Source organism: Podarcis muralis, chromosome 13 (genome assembly GCF_964188315.1).
Source record: "Podarcis muralis chromosome 13, rPodMur119.hap1.1, whole genome shotgun sequence".
NCBI lineage: Eukaryota > Metazoa > Chordata > Lepidosauria > Squamata > Lacertidae > Podarcis > Podarcis muralis.
The window spans coordinates 37414005-37438302 of record NC_135667.1 but is presented as its reverse complement, the minus strand read 5'-3'; the positions used below and the strand labels follow the sequence as shown (position 1 = coordinate 37438302).

At 46.9% G+C, this 24298-nt stretch overlaps 1 protein-coding gene across 7 annotated transcripts in view; it reads right to left on the bottom strand.

Moving 5' to 3' along the window:
* The window catches only part of MED25 (mediator complex subunit 25), a 29895-nt gene extending 5656 nt beyond the window's left edge, over positions 1-24239 (bottom strand). Inside the window, exons 1-16 of one of the 7 annotated variants that reach the window (XM_028702387.2) lie at positions 24111-24239; positions 18527-18672; positions 17921-17966; positions 16963-17087; positions 16047-16145; positions 14135-14255; positions 12920-13076; positions 11441-11571; positions 11257-11350; positions 10358-10554; positions 7996-8118; positions 7809-7894; positions 5966-6023; positions 3752-3859; positions 2482-2655; positions 441-542 (exon numbers count right to left, since the gene is read on the bottom strand). In XM_028702387.2, coding sequence (XP_028558220.1) covers positions 441-542; positions 2482-2655; positions 3752-3859; positions 5966-6023; positions 7809-7894; positions 7996-8118; positions 10358-10554; positions 11257-11350; positions 11441-11571; positions 12920-13076; positions 14135-14255; positions 16047-16145; positions 16963-17087; positions 17921-17966; positions 18527-18663 — 1758 coding nt within the window. In that variant the 5' untranslated portion in view covers positions 18664-18672; positions 24111-24239. Of the gene's footprint in view, positions 1-440; positions 543-2481; positions 2656-3751; positions 3860-5965; positions 6024-7808; positions 7895-7995; positions 8119-10357; positions 10555-11256; positions 11351-11440; positions 11572-12919; positions 13077-14134; positions 14256-16046; positions 16146-16962; positions 17088-17920; positions 17967-18526; positions 18673-23865; positions 23887-24110 lie in introns of those variants that run through there. The other 6 variants (XM_028702390.2, XM_077917411.1, XM_028702391.2 and 3 more) reach the window with 6 other exon arrangements.
* Between the last annotated feature and the right edge of the window lie 59 nt (positions 24240-24298).

The following is a 24298-nucleotide window of genomic DNA, read 5'->3' as shown; positions in this document are numbered from 1 at the left end:
AAATCCCAACTGCAGAAGATACAAATCGAATAAGTAAAAACAGAAAAGTAAGGGAGAATAGAAATAAAGAAAAGAAAGAGAGGGGGAAAGAAGAAGAAGAAGAAAACATTAACAAAAGAACGGTTTCCCATCTGCTGGTTACATAAAAAACCCCAGAAAATATGATTACTTAAAACTTTTGATCCATACAAACATCCACTTTCTGTTAAACAATATTTCTTTTAAGCCAAGGTGTCGCATAACCATTCATTTCTTTTTCCTACGAAAAGTCCAAGATAGGTTCCCTAATTGTATTATTATTATTATTATTGATAAATGTTAACAATTCCCCCCCCCCCTTTTAACTTCCCACCACCATTGCTCCATATTGAATAATAGTACATTCTTCCATCCATGCCTCTTGTACAGACTCTCTCTCTCTCTCTCATCCCCCTTCTTACCTGCTGCTGGACGCCCTGTGTCACCGGCAAAGCACCAGGCTGCTTTGCCAGGAATGGCTGTGCGCCGGCTGTGGATCCCAGGGGCTGGGACCCCCCCATTTGCTGCAAAGAGAGGAAGAGACAGGAGAAGGATGAGCACTTGAGGAGGGGGGTGGGACACGCGATGGGAACAAAGAGACCAGGGAGATTCCAAAGCCAGGAGAGAAGACCTTCTAAGTTGGCCAGGCACCACCTAAGCCAAAATAAAGAAATAAAACAATAGCCTGTATCTTTCTGTCACTAAACGCTTATGGAGATCAAGGCAGGCGTTTGAGTAAACGCCTGTGAAGAGGCATGAATCTCCACCTGTGCACAAGGAAGTACGCGGTTCGCTAGCAAACATAAAAGCCATGCAACAAATAGTTGGAAGGAGGCTAGAAACTCCAATTGATGTGCCCACAAGTCATTTCCATGGCCAAATAGCTTAATGTTGGAGGATCTTCTCCCCAGGCTTACAGGTCAGAGGCAGATGTGGAAACACGACTAGAAATGGCCTGTGATGTTGGGGCTTTTTTGTTTTGGCTGTGGCACCCAACCGCAGTTGGGAGACAGTGTGTGATGAGGTTAGAGAGAGTTAGATTTCAACATGTGGCGATCCAATGTGCCTTTGGGTGGGGGAAAAGGGAGAGACAAGGAGATAAAGGCTGTAATACAAACTATACTTTTAAAGTCCATTTGAACTTGTGGACTTTTTGCACAAAAGAGAACATGAACTTGTAATATCTGGATTTGAAGATCGAAAAAATACTGGTTTACAGACGATAGAATGGTTGGATCTTAATGAGTGAATACTATACTTGGCTGCAGGACAGAGAGCCGGGGGAAGTCCTTTTATCTTTCTTTATCTTTCTCTAAGCTTTTCTCTTTTTCTTCTCTCGCTTAGGGCTGGGTGATATTTCATCCAAAACCAGTCTGAAATCCAAACCATGATATCGGTTTCATAGTTTTTGACCTGGCATTAAGGTAAAGGTACCCCTGCCCATACGGGCCAGTCTTGACAGACTCTAGGGTTGTGCGCTCATCTCACTCTATAGGCCGGGAGCCAGCGCTGTCCGGAGACACTTCCGGGTCACGTGGCCAGCGTGACAAAGCTGCATCTGGCGAGCCAGAGCTGCACACGGAAACGCCGTTTACCTTCCCGCTAGTAAGCGGTCCCTATTTATCTACTTGCACCCGGGGGTGCTTTCGAACTGCTAGGTTGGCAGGCGCTGGGACCGAACGACGGGAGCGCACCCCGCCGCGGGGATTTGAACCGCCGACCTTTCGATCGGCAAGCCCTAGGCGCTGAGGCTTTTACCCACAGCGCCACCCGCGACCTGGCATTATATTGTGAATTATTATGTGTGCATGTGCTTTGCAAAAATCACAATGTGGGGAAAACCGTGAAGCCAGCCAACGCCTCTGCATAGCTCCATCCTTATTTTAGACACAGTGATACATCAGTATATCGCAATGGTTAGCTGGTGATATATTGCAATGTTGAAAACCGGAAATCGCCCAGCCCTACTGTCTCTGTACAGTCATCCCTCGTGTTGCGTCCACTTCATGTTTGTCTTTTCGCGTTATGTCCCACAGCAACCCGGAAGTACCGGAACGGGTTACTTCTGGGTTTTGCCGCTTGTGCAGAAGCGCTAAATCACGCTTTGCACATGCACAGAATCTCTTTAGGTTATTCTTTTCTTTTCTCCTTTCTGCCCTTGTTCTTTCTTTATATTAAACAGCTGTTTTATTTCTGTGTATTATAAAAAAGATACTTTTGCAATGGGTATGCATTTCTGTATACCTTTGAACTAACTATTAAAAAGCACATTTGAAGCATGTTTTTCCTCTCAAAGAATTCTGGGCCTTGCGGTTTCCTCACATCGCTACAGTTTCCAGAAACACTTCTGAAACAATAGCCGCACCCAGAATTCTCTGAGGAGAAAAATGCACTCTGAACGTATCGTGCGCACGCAGCCGAAGAGAACAGAGCTGCGCCTTCAGGGGAAACAGCTGCCCGCACCTTTTGCTGCTGGACTTGCTTGTGGTTCGTGATGACCTGCCGAATGCCGTTGACAAAGCCACTCTGGTCGTAGGGGATGAGGCCCATGAAGATCTTCTTCTTGGAGGAGTAGAGCAGCATCAGCACCCGCACCTCGCAGGGCGTCGTGTGAGGGAAGTGGACGCAGCCCGCCTGCTCATGTGACGACGAGAAGGATGCATCTGCTAAAGCAGGGGTGGCTAACCTGCGGCCCTCTGGGCGCAGCTGAGGCGCCAACTCCCAGCAGCCCCCGGGGCCAGCAAGGCCAATCGTTGGGGCGATGGGAGATGGAGCTCAGCAACGCCTGCTGGGAAGCCGCAGGTTAGCCACCCCTGTGCTACAGAATCTGGCCCACAGAGAAAATTATCTGCCCCCCCCATCTCCTCCTCTCCACCCCCATTGTTCAGCCTGGATGCTGAAATCCAGCTCCGAGGGTCTTCTGGTGGCTCCCACACTGCCAGAAGTGAAGTTACAGGGAACCAGGGAGAGGGCCTTCTCGGTGGTGGCGCCCACCCTGTGGAACGGCCTCCTGTCAGATGTCAAGGAAATAAGTAACCATGCAACCTTTAGAAGGCATCTGAAGGCAGCCACATATAGGGATGTTTTTAACATTTAATGTTTTGTTATGTTTTAAATATGCTGGAAGTTGCCCAGAGTGGCTGGGGCAACCCAGTCAGATGGGAAGGGTACAAATAATAAAATTATTATTATTGCTGCCCGATTCAAAAGATGACGGTTCCGTCCCCATAACCAAGAAGCTCCGCCTATAAATGGGAGGTTCTGCCCTCTATGGCCAAGGTTTGTCTGTTGCAAGACTGTGTCCCCCATGGGAAGAAATTGAATTCCCAAGGGAAGCCACCCTCCGGGTGAAAAACCCACCTCCTACCATCAGGGATGTTCAAAACTGAACAGCCACTCTGGCAAGAAAGTAGTGTGGTGGGGGCAACTGGGAATCAATCCTGCATTTGCCTTGTGTTCTGTGTATCCTCAAAGTTTGGTCACAGAACCACAGAATGGGAAGGGTCCCCAAGGGTCATCTAGTCCAACCCCCTGCCATGAAGGAATCCTGCCCGCAGCCTTCCCTGGGTGGGCTCGTACCACCAACCTTCTGGTTAACAGCCAGGTCGGTTTGCAGAGAGATATGGGAGGCTTGTATAATCAAGTTGACTGGCCTGACCTGACCAACCCACCGTGCGGAGATGGCCACCCGAATCACCTGAGTTATGCCCCCCCATCCCCTATAGTGCCTTACAAATCCGTTGCCCATAATGCGGTAGAGGCCCTTGAGCGATTCCAGGTCCTTGTTGGTGAAGTGGAATTGCACCATGCGCGAGTTGCGGAAGAGGTGGCCCAGAGTCGTCTGCAGGGGAAGAGGGAAAGGACAGTTAGGAGCCTGAGTTTGCGCACAGCAAACCAAACATTTTTTGGCTCGGTGAGCCCATCTGCTATCTGTAACTCCGCTTTGACAACCCACCTGCGTCCCATCGCCTGACACCACTGCATCACAGGATAACTAGGATACGGCCTAGGACCCTCGTACCTACGAGACTGCCTCTCCTGGTGTGTCCCATAGAGGAACTTACGGTCTGCAAATAAAAACATCCTGAAGGTCCCAGGCCACAGAGAGGTTAGGCTGGCCTCAACCAGAGCCAGGGCTTTTTCGGCTGTGGCTCCAATCTGGTGGAACGCTCTGCCACAAGAGACTAGGGCCCTGCAGGACTTGACATCTTTCCTCAGGGCCTGCAAGACAGAGCTGTTCCACCAGGCCTTTGGTCAGGGCACAGCCTGACTCCCTCCTTTGGCAATCTTTACAGAACTTTAGCCTAATGGTTGCCATCAATTTGAGTTGAATTAATTTTATAATGAAATGATTTTAGAATGTTGTACTATTTTATTGTTGTTAGCCGCCCTGAGCCCGGCTTCGGCTGGGGAGGGCGGGATATAAATAAAAATTATTATTATTATTATTATTATTATTATTATTATTATTATTATTAACTGGCAGGTGGGCTGCAAGTCTCTTGCACGGTGATTTCCAAGTACCCGGCAGCCAGCTGGTTGCTGGGTGTCTGGGAACTGGAGTGCAAGATGTCGGCATCTCCGCTCGGCCAAGCTGATAAAGCCTCATTTTCCTCCGGCCGAGCCTTCGGAATTGCCTCCGAAGAATAATTAACGACCTGAGCCTTTGATGAGGCCTCAGGCACGTTCCCATTAAGCAGAGTTTCCAGCAGCATGTGGGAGTGATGAGATTTATGGCTACATTGCAAAGAGTTTTATTTCTAAGCTACGCAGACAGAAAAGACATCCTCTCTCTATGAAAGCAGAGAGCAACTGAAACAAAGGAACAACGGAACAGGAAACCAGTACGTCATATCCGTCTCCTGTCTCCGTGAGACTTCCAACAGCCTGGAAGGTCTCTGGAATGTAAACAGAGTCCTGTGACTCCAAGCAGCTGCACAGTGGCACAAAACAGAAACTAACACAAGAGACCTGGGACTCGCCAAGCAAGCGGGCTGGACTGGCTGTTTTCTGCAGGGATTGGCTGCACAAGGGAGTTTCAAACTCAGTCGTGCAGCCAATCGAGCGCCCCATCTGATGCAGCATAGATGCAACTTATGTTGCTCCTGTTTGATCGCTCAGTAGCTTAAAGATATCGCTGACCAAATGGAACAAACAAAAATGATACGTTAAAAACATGGATGCTGTTCAGGGGCGGCCATTAGGAGATTGGGGGCATGACGTCATCCGTGTGCTCATGGTGCCAAGCTCTCTGTCTCTCTCTGTGTGTGATTTGAATCAGGAGAGGAGGCTGTAACTGTCTTAAACTGGCGCTTGGATGCACTGGTGGGCTGGATGAGGGCCTTTCTCTTGCACAAATGAATAGTAGGGAGTGACAGTGTTTGAAAAAGAAAAGGTTCTGACCTCCTTTTTATTCCTCGGACCTTAGTTGGCACAAAAGAGTCTTTGAGAAAGAGCATTCTTGCACAGTGTCGCTGCTTTTATTCTTAAAAAGTCTTCTTCTCCAACCACGACCAACAGCTTTTACACACACCAAAAGCAACCGGCTTTCTACCATCCGACCAACCCACACCCAACACTAACATTGACCACTCTATATATACAGGTACAATTTGGTGAAAGATTGCATGAGTCATTGTAGGCCGCTGGCTCACGCTGACTTAGTTCTTTTAGCATCAAAGAAACAGCGGCCAATTTTTAGCCGTGACAGGGAGGGATGTGCAACTGTGTGTTGAAACCAGCATCCTGTACAATGGCAAGGTTTAGCAGTTGCACTGGCTATTTACTTATTTTTTGCCTGTGACCTCGCCCACCTCTGGCATGCGGCCCCTGGAAGGCTGCACAGAAAGCAATGTGGCCCTTGAGCTGGAAAAAGCCCTCCGCCCCTGGGTTATAGCCTAACACTATGAGAGGCTCTGCCTACAACCACCTCGATCTCGCCTCTTACCAGAAGCTGCTGGGGGATCAGCTGCATGATGAGCTTTTGGGGCCACTGTTCCGCCTTCCTGGAATGGAGCAAAAAACAGGCAAGTTAGCAGCATGCCCCACCCCCTGCAACGCCACAGCATATTAACCTGGTGTACCAATTGCTCCTTAAAATAAGGCTACGCGCAGCCGCAAAATATCTAACACGTTTAATAAGCAATTAGCAATGACAAAAATCCAACGAGGAAACACGCCGATGGGAGATATCACACATCCACATAGCCACCAAATTCAGCTTAAAACTCCTGGGGATGGGGGTGGAGATCTTCACAACATGTTGACCATTAGCCAGGGGGAAAACTCATTGGGATTCCCTAAGGAGGCCACTCGGGGCAGCTGCAACCACCACCGAGAAGGCCCTGCTCCAAGCAACCTGATAAGATCTACCGTATTTTTCCGTGTATAAGACGATGTCCCCCCCCCTAAAAATAATGTCCAAAATTTGGGGGCGTCTTATACATGGGGTCCATCTCCCCCCCCCCCAATTTTCTTAAATCGGAGTCCTCAAAAACAGGGGGCATCTTATACATGGGGGCGTCTTATAGATGGAAAAATACGGTACTTTCTCAAAAAAAGGAAAGGAGCCTTACCCGGCGATTCTCAAGACTGACAGCGTTAGTGGCGAACTTGTAGAACCTCCAGGTTTTTTTAAAAAGACTCCCGTCTCCCATCAGCCCCAGATAGCATGGCCAAATAGTCAGGGATGGTAGGATCTGGAGACATCTTGCCACCCCTGGTTTAGAGGCTCTCCACCTCGGGTTATGACAAATGTATCCTTCCCCCATTAATTTTCACAAACCAGGGAGGCAGCTATTCTTTTGGAATTTAAAGACAGCTGCACCCGTTCTTGCCCCCAGATCCTTCCCAAGCACCCTTAAAAAACAAAACAAGAGCATGGCTGAGATGGGATCAGAAGCTCCTTGCCCACTTGCATTGCTGGCATCCTTTTCCAAAAACCTACCTAACACTGAACTGTGCCCCCATGGCCATTCCTCCAGTATCTTAAGTCTGTCTTTACTCCAGCGTGGCTGCCTCACGACAAACAACGCCTCTCAAGCTTAGCATTCGGAAAAGCCCCGCTAAGGTAAAGCAAAGGGACCCCTGATCATTAGGTCCAGTCGTGACCGACTCTGGGGTTGCGGCGCTCATCTTGCTTTATTGGCCGAGGGAGCCGGCGTACAGCTTCCGGGTCATGTGGCCAGCATGACTAAGCCGCTTCTGGCGAACCAGAGCAGCGCACAGAAACGCCGTTTATCTTCCCGCTGGAGCGGTACCTATTTATCTACTTGCACTTTGACGTGCTTTCAAACTGCTAGGTTGGCAGGAGCTGGGACTGAGCAACGGGAGCTGACCCCGTCGTGGGGATTCGAACCACCGACCTTCTGATCGGCAAGCCCTGGGCTCTGTAGTTTAACCCACAGTGCCAAATGGCTCATCTGGTCTCCTCACAGCAGCCAAAAGAAGGGCAGAGCATTTGACCGCAGATCGAGAGGCCCCTGGTTCAAATCCTGACGCCTTTGAGAGGCAGTGTGGAGCAGTGGTTAGAGTGCTGACCTAGGGCCTGGGAGATCCTTAGAGAAGAAGATGGGATACAAATGCAACCACTTGATCCATCAGATAATTAAACAATATGCCTATGGGAAACCCCGCAAGCAGCCCCTGATCACAGCTGCGTCCTCCCTATTTCCGGTGCCCAGAAACTCGGTGCCTCTGAGAGTGGAGGCAGAATATCCCCATATTGTGCCCCGTAGCCATTGACAACCGCACTGTCCCCCTCCTTTGGTGACACGCAGACAGGCACTCACAGGTTCTCTCCTTGATTGACGTACACCTGGCAGGGCAGGGAACGAGTCAGCTTGGTGTTGGAATCCACTGAAGCCGGCTTGGGCTTCTGGGGGAAGAGGGATGGGGCAGACTGTCAAAACATGCCAGGCAAAACCGGTTCTGTGCTCTCGGCTCACCCTTCCCCCCGCGCCACGAGTCAGCTCTCACCTCCTGCCACTCCAACACGCCGCTCCACGCTATCACCTTGTTCGTGACCGACTGCTGTGTGGCCCCGATTTGTGGCTGCGCTGGCTGAGCCACGTTCATGCTGTTGGGAGGGACGCCACTAGGCTGTGGGGTGGGGGGAGAGGGAGAGAAGAGAGACATAATGTTTGGGAGCCCAGGCTGTGTTTTATCAGGGTCTGGAGCCCAACGCTCTTGAGACCAGGCCCTGAGGCCTTTGATTTCCGGAGGGCTTTCTCACATGTCTGTAAACTTTTGTTCTCTTTTTATAAGGATCTTTTATTTTATTTCCATTCGTTACTCAACGATTATACAGTCGTACCCTGGATCCCGAACGCCTTGCGAATCGAATGTTTTGGCTCCCAAACGCCACAAACCTGGAAGTGGGTGTTCCGGTTTGCGAACGTTCTTTGGAACCTGAACGTCTTCCTGCAGCCAATCAGAAGTCACGCCTTGGTTTCCGAATGTTTTGGAAGTCGAATGGACTTTCGGAACAGATTCCATTTGACTTCTGAGATACTACGGTACTCTAACAAAACAAGTGACTTCCCGCTCACCCAACATCGATGTCTATAACCCAAATTACATACAATTGCGTCTTAAGGTTCCACCTTATTTCATTTCATCCCTCTTTATCATGTTCCTTAATATGGGTTTCTGCTGTTTTCTAACACTTCAAACCTCGCTATGATCTTCGAATGTGGACTAGAAAGGGTTTCCAGTCTTCTTTAAAAGATTCTAAATTCGTATCTTTTATCAACGCCATCCATTTTGCCATCTCTGTGTATTCCAAGATTTTCATCAAACATTCTTCCTTTGAGGGTGTTCTCTTTTCCTGCCATTTGTGAGCACACAGAATTTGTGGTGTAGTCACAGACATAAATACTGCCGAGGCTTCCTTTGGGATTTCGCTGTCTAGTATCCCCAGCTGGAAGGATCCGGGCTTCTTGGGAAAGTCACTTTAAGATTGTCCTTAATTTCATTATATATGCCTTCCTGTAAGTCCGCCGCGTATGACCCCTCACAGTCCTTACATTTCCAACACTTGTTTGATACATTTCTGTGCATTTGAGGTAGCTTCTTTGGGGTTAAATAGCATCTGTATATCAGCTTGTAAGTAAATATCTGTTCTCAATGAAGTTTTATTATTATTGTTGTTGTTGTTTAGTCGTTTAGTCGTGTCTGACTCTCCGTGACCCCCTGGACCAGAGCACGCCAGGCACCTCTGTCCTCCACTACTTCCCGCAGTTTGGTCAAACTCATGCTGGTAACCTCGAAAACACTATCCAACTATCTCGTCCTCTGTCGCCCCCTTCTCCTTGTGCCCTCCATCTTTCCCAACATCAGGGTCTTTTCCAGGGAGTCTTCTCTTCTCATGAGGTGGCCAAAGTATTGGAGCCTCAGCTTCAGGATCTGTCCTTCCAGTGAGCACTCAGGGCTGCTTTCCTTCAGAATGGATCAGTTTGATCTTCTTGCAGTCCATGGGACTCTCAAGAGTCTTCTCCAGCACCATAATTCAAAAGCATCAATTCTTCGGCGATCAGCCTTCTTTATGGTCCAGCTCTCACTTCCATACATCACTACTGGGAAAACCATGGCTTTAACTATACGGACCTTTGTTGGCAGGGTGACGTCTCTACTTCTCAAGATGCTGTCTAGGCCTGTCATTGCCCTTCTCCCAAGAAGCAGGCGTCTTTTAATTTCGTGGCTGCTGTCACCATCTGCAGCAGCCACGAGATTAAAAGACGCCTGCTTCTTGGGAGAAGGGCAATGACAGGCCTAGACAGCATATTATTTATTTTTATTCTTTTTATTCTTATTCTTATTAATATACTGGCCCATACCCAGAGGTCTCAGGGCGGTTCACAGAATAAAATCAAAATGTAAAACCACAAAATACATAATCAGAATAAAAACGACAACCCAATAACCCCCCCTTTGGACCCCCTCCCTCTTTTGTCTCAGCTTCAATATTTCATACCTGTTTTTTGTGATTTTGTTTTGTTCTTGAGTTTGCATTTTAATTAAGAATCATTAAAGAAAAGAAATGGGATCTCTTGGCATTATGTCCTGTGCAGAGGCAAGTGTGGGGAGGTGGAATAAAGCAACAACAAAATGAAACAGTTGCTTGCAGCCGGTTTGAGGAGAATTTGGCACACTCCTTTTCCAAAGCATTCCCTGCAAACTGAGTGTTCTGATAGTGTTTCGGCCATCACCCTTTGCGCGAAGCATGCATCTCACAACCACTTCTCGAAGGGCAATGTGGCCTCCCCCCCACAAAGATATGCACACCTCTCCCCTCCACACGCATCTCACGCAAAGACCTCCGGGGGCCTACCGTACATACCATGGCTGAGGGCCCAGCCGGTGGCGGGGCCTGTACTGGTTGTGGGACCAGGAGGCCGGAGCCTGTTGTTACCGTGGAAACCAGACTGGCCTGCGAAGAAGCAGGGAGCTTGGGAGGCAGGGCTGGTACGGAGCCTGCGGGGAGGGTCTGTGCGGGGGCTTGGCTGAAGGCGGGCTGCATGGGGTTCAAGGAGGCAACTATGGAAGAGACAGAAGGAAATACGGTCACGGGACCCGCCACCGTGAACCTCAACATCAGGACATTTCCTCTCCCTACCCCAATCGCCCTTGCAAGCTGACACCTCTGGCCCTAACTACAGTGGTACCTTGGGTTAAGTAGCGTATTTTTTGCTCTATAAGACTCACTTTTTCCCTCCTAAAAAGTAAGGGGAAATGTGTGTGCGTCTTATGGAGCGAATGCAGGCTGCGCGGCTATCCCAGAAGCCAGGACAGCAAGAGGGATTGCTGCTTTCACTGTGCAGCGATCCCTCTTGCTGTTCTGGCTTCTGAGATTCAGAATATTTTTTTTTTCTTGTTTTCCTCCTCCAAAAACTAGGTGTGTCTTGTGGTCTGGTGCGTCTTATAGAGTGAAAAATACGGTGCTTCATTCGGTCCGTTCTTAACCTGAAACTGTTCTTAACCTGAAGCACCACTTTAGCTAATGGGGCCTCCTGCTGCCGCCACGCCGCCAGAGCACGATTTCTGTTCTCATCCTGAAGCAAAGTTCTTAACCTGAAGCACTATTTCTGGGTTAGCGGAGTCTGTAACCTGAAGCGTATGTAACCTGAGGTACCACTGTATTCCACCACAAAAAATTCCACTGCCTCACCCCTCTTTAGCTTGCACCCTCCTCCCCTCCCCAAGAAACCCCAATCCTGGGGGAACAGACGAGGGACTCACAGCGGTTGCTCAAGCTGGCTTTCTGGTTCTTGGCCGCCTCCACAGCAGACTGAGCTGCAGCCTGGGCCGCAGTGAGCGTAGCCGATGGCGTCACCTAAAAAGAAGAGATGGGCAAGGTTGGAGAGGGATGAACTTTCAGGAGGCGGCATCCCGCCACTGCCGCCTACCGGGGCAAAGGATGTACCTGGTAGGGCTGAGAAACTGCTGGCAGGGCCTGAGGTGGGGTGGGAGGGAGCTGGGGTGGAACCGTGGGGAGCTGGGGCTGGGGCACAGCTTGCTTAGCCTGCAGCGTGTTGGCGGCTGCTCCTCCGCCTACTGCAAATGGAAAAGACAGAAGAGATATTAGTCATCAAGCAGGAAGTGCGCAACAGACAATTCTCTCCCCCCCCCACCCCCATACACCAGGATGTGCGCATTGACTCAACCCTCCTGCTGCCGGTAACAGAAGAGGGACTAACATTCCCCCGCCCCATTTTTTTTTTTTTTTGAATTCCTTAAAAATAAAAAGTTTTTATTTATACTTTTCAAATTAATACATTTCATTAGTTTTACAATCAATTTAACATTTCAAAATTTGACTTCCTCACCCCTCTTTCTGCAGTTTCTTCAATTTATTTTTTAATATCTTCTGCATATCCAAATTCCTTTAGCTTGCTCATTTAATTATCTACTGTAGATATAGACTCTTATGAAACTGCAGGTTACTACAATAATCCTGCTATTGTTTACAATTTATCTGTAAATATTCAATAAACCATTTCCATTTTTTTAAATAAAAAGTTTGTTATCTTGATTTCTCATTCTTCCTGTAAGTTTCACCATTTCTGCATATTCCATAAGTTTTTGTATCCATTCTTCCTTTACTGGGACCCCTGCTTCTTCCACTTTTCGGCAAGTAGCAATCTTGCTGCTGTAGTAGCATACATAAATAAATTTCTATACAATTTAGGTAGTTCTGTCCCTATAATTCCCTGCCCCATTTTCTACTGTAAAAATCATCTTGATCTTCGTTCAGCCCAACTTCTCTAGTCCAAGTGCTGCTCAACACCCCGAGTGCAGGGGATGTTTGAGTCCTTTGTTCCTTGATAGGGAGACAGAGCTGACACACACGTCCCAGTCCTTTCTGCAGATCAGAACACAGTTATCTTTCGGGTTTCCCGCTTCTCCAAATGTTGCAATGCAGTTCTCGGCTCAAGAAACGTACCAAAATGCATACGAGAATGGCTGTTGTAGGGTAAAGTATGTTCAAAAGCTGCGTTTAAATACACGTTTTGGTTTCGATTAGACAGTTTGTGGCCGATCACTGCAGAAACGAGTAAGAACAGAGTTCTGAATTGAAAGGTGTGAAACCAGCACAGGAGACTGATCTGTTCTCCTTGAGCAGACTAGCGGAAAGGCAAAAAAGATCAGTAAACAGAAGCTTTACCAAACAGGGTTTCCCAAACTTGGGGTCTTCCAGTTGTTTCTGGACTAAAACTCCCATCATCCTTAGCTAGCTGGTGGTCAGGGATGATGGGAATTGTAGTCCAAAAACACTTCGCTGTTACTGATGCACAGCTATCACCCTGCAGTAAACAGATGTCCAAGACCCTTTCTTGACTCAAAGGGTGCGTGTGACGCTTCTTGGCGCCTGCCCACAGCTTGTTCCCAGGCCAGATCTTACCTGGAAGAGCCATGCCGCGTATGAGGATCATATGCCGGGGGTCCTGGCTGTAGTCCTTGAGCTGGCCCTCCATCATGCCCCCCGTCACGGCCTTTTCAAAGAGAATGCGCAGCGCAGGGAGCTTCCGGGGGGAGATAATGGAAAAGTGGATCCCACGCTGTGGAATAGAGGCGGAGCAGGTGAGCAGAGGAAGAATCAATTCCCACATTCCCATGTTGAAAGGAGACCCCTAAAAGCTCCCCAAATCCCCTGAACTCTCTAACTCCGACTGGCATGTGGGAAGCAATCCTTGGCAGGTGATCAGAGGAGGGAACATGGTGCAGCCCACCTTTCATTTCAATTTCATGTCGCGTTTAATTTGTATGCCGCCTTCCTACGTTGCTACACGCAAGGTGGTTTACAAGCTAAAGAAGCAACAGAATAGACAGCGAAGATCATCACATGCCTCATAACAAATCTGATCTGACACTAAAAAAAGCCACAATAAAAACGTAATTTTAAAATAAACAACTTAGATCAAATAAAGCAATATTCAATAATCTATTGGCGTTCAACAGCAAACGGTAAAACTGAATATCGGCAAATAACAATGAAATGGTTTACACTTAACAGTTACGACAAAGACTAAACTATAATAATAATTAAAAAGTCACAATGCATAAAACACCACAAAATCTTACAAAGCTAGAAGTAACACAAAACGTGCAAAACCACGTAAAAGGATCAAATTGAGAAACAAGGACACATGACTTATAAAATTATTATTTTTAAAATATCCCTGAACTAAGCCTATCTTGGTCTGGTTGTGAGGATGAACTGGGGAAGAGGAAGAACAATAAACACCACCTTGATATCCTTAGAAGAAAAGGTGGTACAGTGGTACCTCAGGTTACATACGCTTCAGGTTACATACGCTTCAGGTTACATACTCTGCTAACCCAGAAATAGTGCTTCAGGTTAAGAACTTTGCTTCAGGTTGAGAACAGAAATTGTGCTCCAGCGGCGTGGCAGCAGCAGGAGGCCGCATTAGCTAAAGTGGTGCTTCAGGTTAAGAACAGTTTCAGGTTAAGTATGGACCTCCAGAATGAATTAAGTACTTAACCGGAGGTACCACTGCATACAAATGTAATAATGAATGAATGAATGAATGAATGAATGAATGAATGAATCTGGAGAAACGAGGAGTCTAGTTTCAACCAAGCTTCTTCTACTCACATCACCAATCTTCTGCACCAAATTTTCTGTTGTGTAGCCAGAGTAGGTGGTACTCTCCACAGCTGGAAGCAGGTAGGGTGGGGAGTTGCAGATTAGGATGCAGACTTTATGTGTGGGACCTCTGTTTGGGGGAGAACATGGGGAGTGGGGGGAGAAACAGGTGAATCTTGGGGACCAGAAGGTCCAAGCGTGCAGTGCTTTGATACAGTTAGGTTTTCAAAAGCAATGTAGCGTTCTGATGGCACTACTAAGATGCTCAAAGAACCCATGGGGGAATAAAGTGAGAAGGGATTGTGAGGAGGGGCACATCAGCCCATCTGCAACGTCCTGCTGACCTGAGCCTCGAGCGTCCCACCTGGAGATTCCCCAATCCTAGCTTTCAGGAAAGCAATTGCTTTCCCTGCAGCTTTCAGGGATGAAACCGCCTTCGACTCTGCTTCAATATTTGCAACTAAAGCAAGTACAGTCGTAACTTGGAAGTCGAACAGAATCAGTTCCAGAAGTCTATTGACTTCCAAAACGTTTGGAAACGAAAGCGCAGCTTCTGATTGGCTGCAGGAAGCTCCTGCAGCCAATCGAAAGCTGCAGGAGCTCCGTCAGATGTTTGGCTTCCAAAAGAACATTCGAAAACCGGAACACTCACTTCCGGGCTTCGGTCATTCGAGAGCCAATCTGTTCGGAAGCCAAGGCGTTCAAGATAGAAAGTATCACTGTATTTGAACGTATCTCCTGTGCTCTCCCCAAAAATAACGATTAGGTTAATTCAAAATACGGAATATATCGTTCTGTAGTTAATTTCCACTTGTAATTTTTTACACTGAAGTTTAGAAGATGCTTTGTTCAGTTAACTATGTTCTAAAACGTGGGATTTCCATTGTATTTCTGTAGTCAACTTTCATGTCTAATATTTATTCTGATACTTAAGAGGATGCCCTACTTAACGGTGGTATTTGTAATACAGGTACTTTTATAGCATTGTTTGTATTTGATCTTTATTGAGGATGTTAAGAAATATTGTAAACTGCTTATATTTCGCCCCTAAAATGTAAGCAATTTGTAAATCATCTAAAAACAACAACAGCCGGTGTAGCTGCCCCAGGAACTCTGAGCCACTTGGGGAGACGGGAAGCACATAATTTAAAAAACAAACAAACAAGGGCATGAAAAAGCTTCCATAGTTGGCACAGAAGCTCAAGCGCCACCCCCACCCATGAGACCTTTCATTTCTAGGTATCTTATGACTTTCCAAAGGAAATCACAAATAGTTCTGAAAAACACCATGACAAGAAACACAACCCAGTAGAGTCATACCTTGGTAGTCGAACGCCTTAGATGTCGAACAAATCAGCTCCTGAACGTCGCAAACTCGGAAGTGAGTGTTCTGGTTTGTGAACGTTTTTTGGAAGCCGAATGTCTGAAGCGGCTTCTGATTGGCTGCAGGAAGCTCCTGCAGCCAATCGGAAGCCACACCTTGGTTTTTGAACCATTTTGGGAGTCGAACAGACTCCCGGAGCGGATTAAATTTGAGAACCAAGTTATGACTGTAGTGATTAAGGTCTGCTCTTGGCTTACTGCTTGGGGTCTGTTTGGAATTCAGATGTCATGACAAGCTGGACTAACATTTGTATCCCAGCAGCGGGAGGAAGGGAGTAGCAGAGCAAGAACATTGCAGTAGAGTGCACCAGCACACTGCTTGTTCACATTAAACAAAAGTAGTTTGTTTTCAATATGGCATGCAACCTGGACTGATGTTTTTGCCCTTTTTCTGCAAAACAACTCCAGATCTAGGGAAACCACAAAGCAAAGCAAAAGGGTCTCACAATTTTAAACATCTAATGTTCTGTAAATTTTAAACACAGATGCACACCCATTGTATCCTTTCTGCCCTCCCTTCACACAAAAATCCACTTACATTTGCTCTCGCATCTTTTTGAAGTCATCAAAGAGCTGCAGAGCGGTGCTGAGCCCTTCTGAGATGAGACTGCAGCTCTCGCCGCCACCACCCACAAATCTGAAATTAGGGGAACCAAAATGATAAAGAGGACCAGTGCAGGGAACCAAAGGTCTCCTTCTCAAACCCCAGAGCCCAGGAATACACACAAATGCTAAATACCATCAAGCTTTTGGTCCAGCTAATCCAATATTCCAGTCTTCCTCAACCTGACCCTGATCACTTCCAAATGTTTTGAAGCACAACTCCCAATATCCCCAACCTTTTGTCTCGCTTGCAAGGGCTGAGAGGAGTTGTAGCTCAAAACATCTGGTGGGCACCAGCTTGGAGAAGGCTGGTCTACTCCAGTTGGCAGTGGATCTCCCAAGGTTTTGTGCAGAGATTCTTTCCCAGGTCTACCACCCAAATCCTTGAAACTTGATTAACTTGAAAGAGCTAATAAAATATTTGTGAAGCCATGGAGTCAAGATTCAGATATAGGACTTCATATGTTTCCCAGGAAACTTGGAAGACCTTGGATACCAATCCTAGAAAACCCAGAAGCTTTTCCTTCCATTCCATCATCCAGAAATGGATGACCCATCCCTCTCCCAACCAGGCCATTCTCTTCATAGATGAACCTAGGCCTCAGCATGCTACACAAGCAGAGGAGAAAGATAATTGTGAGGCAGGCCATGGACCCAAACTAAGGGCACCTGAACATTATTCCTCCATAACATTTGCTGTGCTGTTTTGCCGAGACCTATTTCCTGATGGCAAAAAGTCACAACAAGGCATCAGATTCCTCTTCAGTTCTAAGCCCTTAGACACGAAAATGCAACCCTTGTGTAGCACAACGCAGCCAAGAAAAGAACATAATGTACTGTCCCAGACTCACTGAATGCTATCAAGCCATGTGACAAACTCGAAAGCGCTGCTAGTTGGTGCATGGCACTGCACATACGACTCAGGGGCGCAGTCCACCGTATTGAACACCACCAGGCTGTATTGGGTACCACCATACTGTAGATGAGGATGGGAGGCAGAATCTGGTTAGATAGGGTAGCTCTGGGCCAAATGAATTTTCAGTACCCTGACTATCATAAGTAGGGACATTGGTCTTCTGCTTCGCTGTGTCGCTAATCAGGAGCTTTGGCTTCCATTAAAGTAACCATTATGTGCCCTCTAGGTGATATGGAGGGTACAGCTCCCATCATCCCCCGCCAGTTTGGCCAATGGTCAGGGGTGATGGGATTTGTAGTCTATTAAATCCGGAGGGCACCATGTTGACTATCCCCCAGTGCCTTGATCAATCTTCATGAGAAGGGAATCTGCCAGTTCTCATTATTGAAAAGGCCATTTTAAACAATGACAACATTACCAAAAATTGTATGATTAGAGATTTGGGCAGCCAGGGAAAGAGACTCCATTGCTTGTTACAGCTCCTGTCACCTCCCCATGACAAAAAGCGATAGGCTGATGACTGAACGTGGATCAACACACAGGCTGCAGGAATCTACTTTGGACATGCAAGAATTCTGGCATTTGAAAATTAACTTTTACAAAGTTGCGGAAGTGTGTGCCTATGCCATTGAGGTGTGTGCACAAATTCGTGTGGTTGTTTGTATAGAAGAAATTGTCATTAGTTACGTCACACATTTTTAATTTTAACCCCCAAATATATATATTTTTGAGAGTAGGGTAAAAACGCTTTAAGTAAGTAAGCAAGCAAGCAAGCAACCAACCAACCAGGTAAGCAAGTAAGCAACTAGGTATACTCAAAGAAAGGTGATCTTCAGAGCCCACAAAATTCCTTGAATTCATTAACAAATTCAAAAGTGCATCCACACACTTACGTCTCCACCAAAGTCTGTTTCAGCAGGGGGACCACCGTTAAAGTACCTGGAAATAAAAGAGAAGATTTGACAAAAATGCAGAAGGGTTGGCTTACATTAGAGAAACTGGAATGCACTTGAGGATGTGAAATCACAGGATTATTTTTTCTATTATCACTATTCCCAATTTAGTCACTTGCCATGCTCTACTTGCCTGGTTGCTGGGGCAAACATAAATAAAATTATTTATGATAGTTTAATTCTGCAAATGTGTTTTTCTTTTAATTTAGATTCCTCTCCATGCCCCAAAATTATGTCATTTGGGATCAGGAAAGTTAACAAATCTTTCTACTTACAGTTGTTTCTTCAGCTGACGAAAAACCCTGTTTGGACTATATTTTAATCCTGCCCTCCCTTGTTCCAATGCCTCTTACTTAAGCATCAAATCTCATCGATTTCAGTGAAGTTCATTTCCAAATAGGATGCAAAGTGAGCGATTGCAGTCCGTCCCGTGAAAGGAGCATACCCCCAACATTTCCTTCCCTATGAGGGTCTCCCAAGAGCCTCTCCTTTCTTGCAACAAAGCCACTACTGCAGTTGCATCCTGGGGCCATGCAAAACACTCACTCAATGGCAGGAAGAAGGTAATGCTTGCGCAAGGACTCGAAGTAGGGCCCGAGATTGGCAGTGCCCTCGATGACGAAAACCACATCAGCAACCATCCCCATGGGCTGTGCAGGCATGTCCAGGGTTGGCACCACCATCTCCTCCAGCTACCCGTGGTGAGGTAATGTGGCAAAAACATTAATAACAGAGGCAAGGTTGAAATCAACGGCTATTTAACATTTATTCCATAGCAAAGGCACACATGCTGTATAAAACACAGAACCTTGTGGTCTCTTTAAGGGGTCACTGTTTTTTCATTAAATAAGCAGGGCAGAAGAGGAGGAGGGAAATGAGAAATGGGTAAAAGAGAGAGAAGCAAGTCAAATGGAAGTGGATCTGAAGGTAAGGTAGGGTCAGGCAGGTGGGTAGTAGATGCAAAAGACCTGCTCAATCACAGCAAAATTCTAGTCCAAGGGTGGGGAAATTCCAGCACATGTGTCAGATGCAACCTAAGGGCCTCTCCTTAACCCCAACCCTTCATCGCCTTTCCCCCTTTCCTGGGCTGTAATCCAAATAAGGTGGTGAAGGCAAAGGTAAAGGGACCCCTGACCATTAGGTCCAGTCATGGCCGACTCTGGGGTTGTGGCGCTCATCTCGCTTTACTGGCCAAGGGAGCCGGCGTACAGCTTCCGGGTCATGTGGCCAGCATGACTAAGCCACTTCTGGTGAACCAGAGTAGCACACGAAAACGCCATTTACCATCCCGCCGGAGCGGTACCTATTTATCTACTTGCACTTTGACGTGCTTTCGAACTAGGTTGGCAGGAGCAGGGACCGAGCAACGGGAGCTCACCCCGTTGCGGGGATTCGAACCGCCGACCTCCTGATTGGCAAGTCCTAGGCTCTGTGGTTTAACCCACAGCGCCACCCACATTCCTGGGCTGTAATCCAAATCAAGTGGTGGAGAGAGAAGACAATTACAGAGAGGGAAAGTGACAGCTCAGCAGTAACAAAGGAGCTTGCCATGTGGTGAGAAAGGGATTCTAGTCCAACATTCCACTTCCCACACTGACTGGCTGGATACTTCCCATGAGCCTACAAGCATCTGACACCATAACTATATATATTTTAGGACCCACCCTATTCTTCTAGCTTGCTTTTAAACTGATTTCAGCATTGCCTTTTTATACTGCTGTAACCTCACAGCGCTAGGCAGATGAGAAACCTAATAACAACCCCACCCCAAACCGGTTTTCAGAAACAGCCTTCGTTTAGGGGGTGGGGCAGCAGCAGCCACTTAGCTGTCATGCTTAGCACCAGTTGACAGTACCCTTTCTCACGCCTTTTAAAAAACCACATGAAGCCATCTATTTTGGTTTAAATTAAACTGCACTAGCGTAACCTTTCCCCCTCTTCCATCTTGTTTCAGTGAGTTCCTTAAACGTAATAGCACTGCACTGGGCAAAACAAAGTCTTCTCGCCCGCCGGCCGTGAATCTGCAGCCCAAAAGTTTCACTGCTTGGCCTTGAGTTCTGGGGTGGGAGGGAGGAGGACACACACCCCACTTTCTCCGCAACGTGCAACATATATATATATATATATATATATATATATATATGCTTTCGTAGATTTTCACGGGTACAGGAATGCAGGTTTTGGTGTCCTCGGGTGTCTTCCCGTGTAAAAGTTGGGGTGTCTAGGCGACGTTTCGACGAGGTCTCACTCGTCATCTTCAGGCTGGTGCTTTCGGCTTCTTGTTACTGGAACAGAGCAGGATCTCAGTGTTTGAGTTCCTATAAATACTGTTGAGGAGGTGTGTTGTATAGCCTCCAATGTTCTGGGCAGAGAGGAAGTTCCCAGGCTAGTGTGCCTTTTCTTCTTTTGTTCCTTAATTGCTTGAGGGATATCTTGAGTGATTTCTTGAGTGATATCCTGAGTACCACTTAGGTGGGTCATTAGGTGTGGATTAGTTGCTAAAGCCTTTGTGTCTTGACCTCTTGAACTTTGTGAAGAGTTTTTCTGAGAAGATGGCTGTACTGCATTTAGTTGTGCTCTGGCTTGGCTTCGTGTATAGGGGCGAGCTGTGGTTTTGTGGCCTGTGCCAGCCAGATCTGTGTAGGGATTGCAGGGGGGTGCAGCATCCGGAGGTGCCACCATGGTTTGGCTACTGGATGGTGTCTGTAATTTATCTGTGGAGAGGGTCTACGAGAAACTAGAAATCCGAAGAGCCTCCATCTTATGTGATCTCTTGTTCCTACGCAACTGCCGAGACAACAACTTAATTCCCACATGCTTCCAACTTAAATTCCACTCTAAAACCCCAGCTACCGAAAGGATCCTGAAACGAACTGAACTATCCCTAATCAGAAACGAACTACACAAGAAAAGATACCTACTAAACCAAACCAACAAAGATCTGCTCACTCTTCACCTCAAACTCTGTAACAAAATCCACCCCGCACTCTGGGACAAATGCAAACAACTAGCCGTCTGGAGAGCTGAAACGGAGACCTCACATAAGACAGACACACACACCAACAAACTCCACAAACTAGAGAAACGCCAGAAGCCCAGCCACCCTCCACAACAACCCATGAAACAAACAGTACATAACATATCAGACAGGATCCTCACCTCAACTGAAACCAAAGTACTCTCCAAAGGTTTCAACTTTGCAGTCGCCCCGAGACGCATCCCCACGGAAAACATCATATGCGGAGTCGAAGCTAGCCTAACCAAAATCAACCCAGATGAAGCCAATAAAATCAGACTTGAAGTCACCAACATCCTCTGCTCCAGCAAACCACCCAGAAGCAATTTACACAAAGAAGAACAGAAAGCACTCACCAACCTGAGGAAAGACAACAACATAATCATTCTCCCAGCAGACAAAGGTAATGCCACTGTTGTGATGAACACATCGGACTACCAAGCAAAACTATCAAATCTACTCCAAGACCCTACCTACCAACCTATAAAAACAGATCCCACCACCTATCTGGAAAAAACCACCAAATCCAAAATAAAAGCCTCTCCTATCAGTGAAGAAATCCAGCTAAGAATCATCCCCAGAGAAAAATCATCCAGATGCCCCAAACTCTACGGCCTCCCCAAGATACACAAAGAAGGAACACCACTCAGACCAATAGTCAGCTCCATAGGCTCACCTCTACAAAATCTCGCTAAATTTCTCGCCAAGCAACTTCAGCCCTATGCAGAATCCATCTCTTCACACGTTCCAAACTCCTTCCAGTTCATAGAAACAATAAAGAAGCAAAACCTACATCCCAATGACCTACTTGTGAGCTTCGATGTTGTATCTCTCTTCACACAAGTGCCCATTAATGAAGCCTTGACAGCCATTCAAAACAAATACAATCCCCCCGAATACATCTTGGACCTGACCAACCACTGCCTAACCAACACGTACTTCATCCACAATGGACAAAGATACAAACAGATAGAAGGAGCACCTATGGGATCACCCCTCTCACCGGTCATCGCAAACCTGTACATGGAACACTTTGAAACCAATGCTTTAGACAAGTCAGAACACAAACCTAAACTTTGGCTCAGATATGTTGACGACACCTTTGTAATTTGGCCACACGGGAAGGAAAAACTGGACAGCTTCCTCACACATCTCAACAGCCTACACCCCAAAATACAATTCACTATGGAAATAGAAGCCAACAACCAACTTCCCTTCCTTGACGTCCTAATCTACAAAAAACCTGATGGCTCCCTAGGACACACTATCTACCGGAAAAAAACACACACCAACCGCTACTTACATGCACAATCACACCACCACCCTGCACAAATAAACTCCGTAGCCAAGACTCTCATCTCCAGAACCAAACGCCTGGCTGACAAAGACCACTTGACAACTGAGTTACAGAATCTCTCAAATGTGTTAATTGCCAATGGATACCAGCAAAACAGGGTTACGAAGCTAATCCAAAAAGATACACCCCCCAAAAACCAAGACACAGAAGAAAACAATGGCATGGCCCTCCTTCCTTATATCAAGGGCACTACAGATAAAATTAGCAAAATCCTCCATAAACACAATATCAAAACAGCCTTTTGCGCCAACCAAAAAATAGCCAATATCCTCAGAAACCCCAAGGATAAAATCCAGTTGGAAAACCAAGGGGTCTATGAAATACCCTGCAAAGTCTGCCCAGCCACGTACATTGGACAAACAAACAGACGAATAAATGCACGTATCGCAGAACACAAGAATGCCGTCAAAAAAGAAGAAAAAACTTCCTCTCTTTTCCAACACATGAAAGAAACAGGACACGAAATTAATTTTGCAGATTCCAAATTGCTCTCTAACATGGAACATCACCACAAGAGAATAATCATGGAAGCCATCGAGATAGAGAAACACCCTCACAACATGAACAAGCGTGACGACACATCCCGCTTGCCAGACATCTGGAAATTAGCCCTCCCCACAAAAACTGACACCAGATCCAGAGGCACACAGAACGCCATCACCAATCAACCACACCAGACCCAAACCCAGACCCTCTCCACAGATAAATTACAGACACCATCCAGTAGCCAAACCATGGTGGCACCTCCGGATGCTGCACCCCCCTGCAATCCCTACACAGATCTGGCTGGCACAGGCCACAAAACCACAGCTCGCCCCTATACACGAAGCCAAGCCAGAGCACAACTAAATGCAGTACAGCCATCTTCTCAGAAAAACTCTTCACAAAGTTCAAGAGGTCAAGACACAAAGGCTTTAGCAACTAATCCACACCTAATGACCCACCTAAGTGGTACTCAGGATATCACTCAAGAAATCACTCAAGATATCCCTCAAGCAATTAAGGAACAAAAGAAGAAAAGGCACACTAGCCTGGGAACTTCCTCTCTGCCCAGAACATTGGAGGCTATACAACACACCTCCTCAACAGTATTTATAGGAACTCAAACACTGAGATCCTGCTCTGTTCCAGTAACAAGAAGCCGAAAGCACCAGCCTGAAGATGACGAGTGAGACCTCGTCGAAACGTCGCCTAGACACCCCAACTTTTACACGGGAAGACACCCGAGGACACCAAAACCTGCATATATATATATATATATATATACAGTATATATGGAAATAATTTTTATTTGATTTTACAAATATAAAGCTGTAACAATACCAAATACACATCCATATTTAGAGATTTCCCTGAATCTCCAGGCTTCCCACCATCCCCTCCATGGGTCCTTTTGTCAACCTTTCCAACCGCATATGATTCCATAATCCATGTGGTTTTTTTTATCTCTCCATATTGTCTGTGATAACTGCTACTTTACAAGTGTTATGAAAATCCTGCTAATGTTTTCACCTGCTTACAGTGGTCTCCTGAACAAATTATAAAGGAACATTTTGGCTTTGCTGGAGAAGAAGAGAGTTTGGGGGCGAGGAAGGGACGATGGAGGGGGGGGAGGTGCGCCTACTAAGAAAAGCAGGGAGGGGAATTGTAGCTGCAGCCTCTGTGCTCTCCTCGGACCCCCCCCCCCAAAAAAACCCCCACCTGTCCTAAGCAACGGCCCCCCACCTCCAGCCCCACCCCCCTTCCAATTCCCATACCCAACGCAGACATCCGGCTTCTCTTCCTCGCTCTCCCTCTGAACCGTACCGGAAGCGCTTTCCTTCTGGTCCGCTCCCCGGCGCGCACCGAGGACGCAACGCGTAGGCGCCCTCCCCTCCCCTCTGGATTGACAGCACCGCCTCTCGCCCCCGTGTCCCAGGAGGACCGAATGGAAATGGAGAGGGGG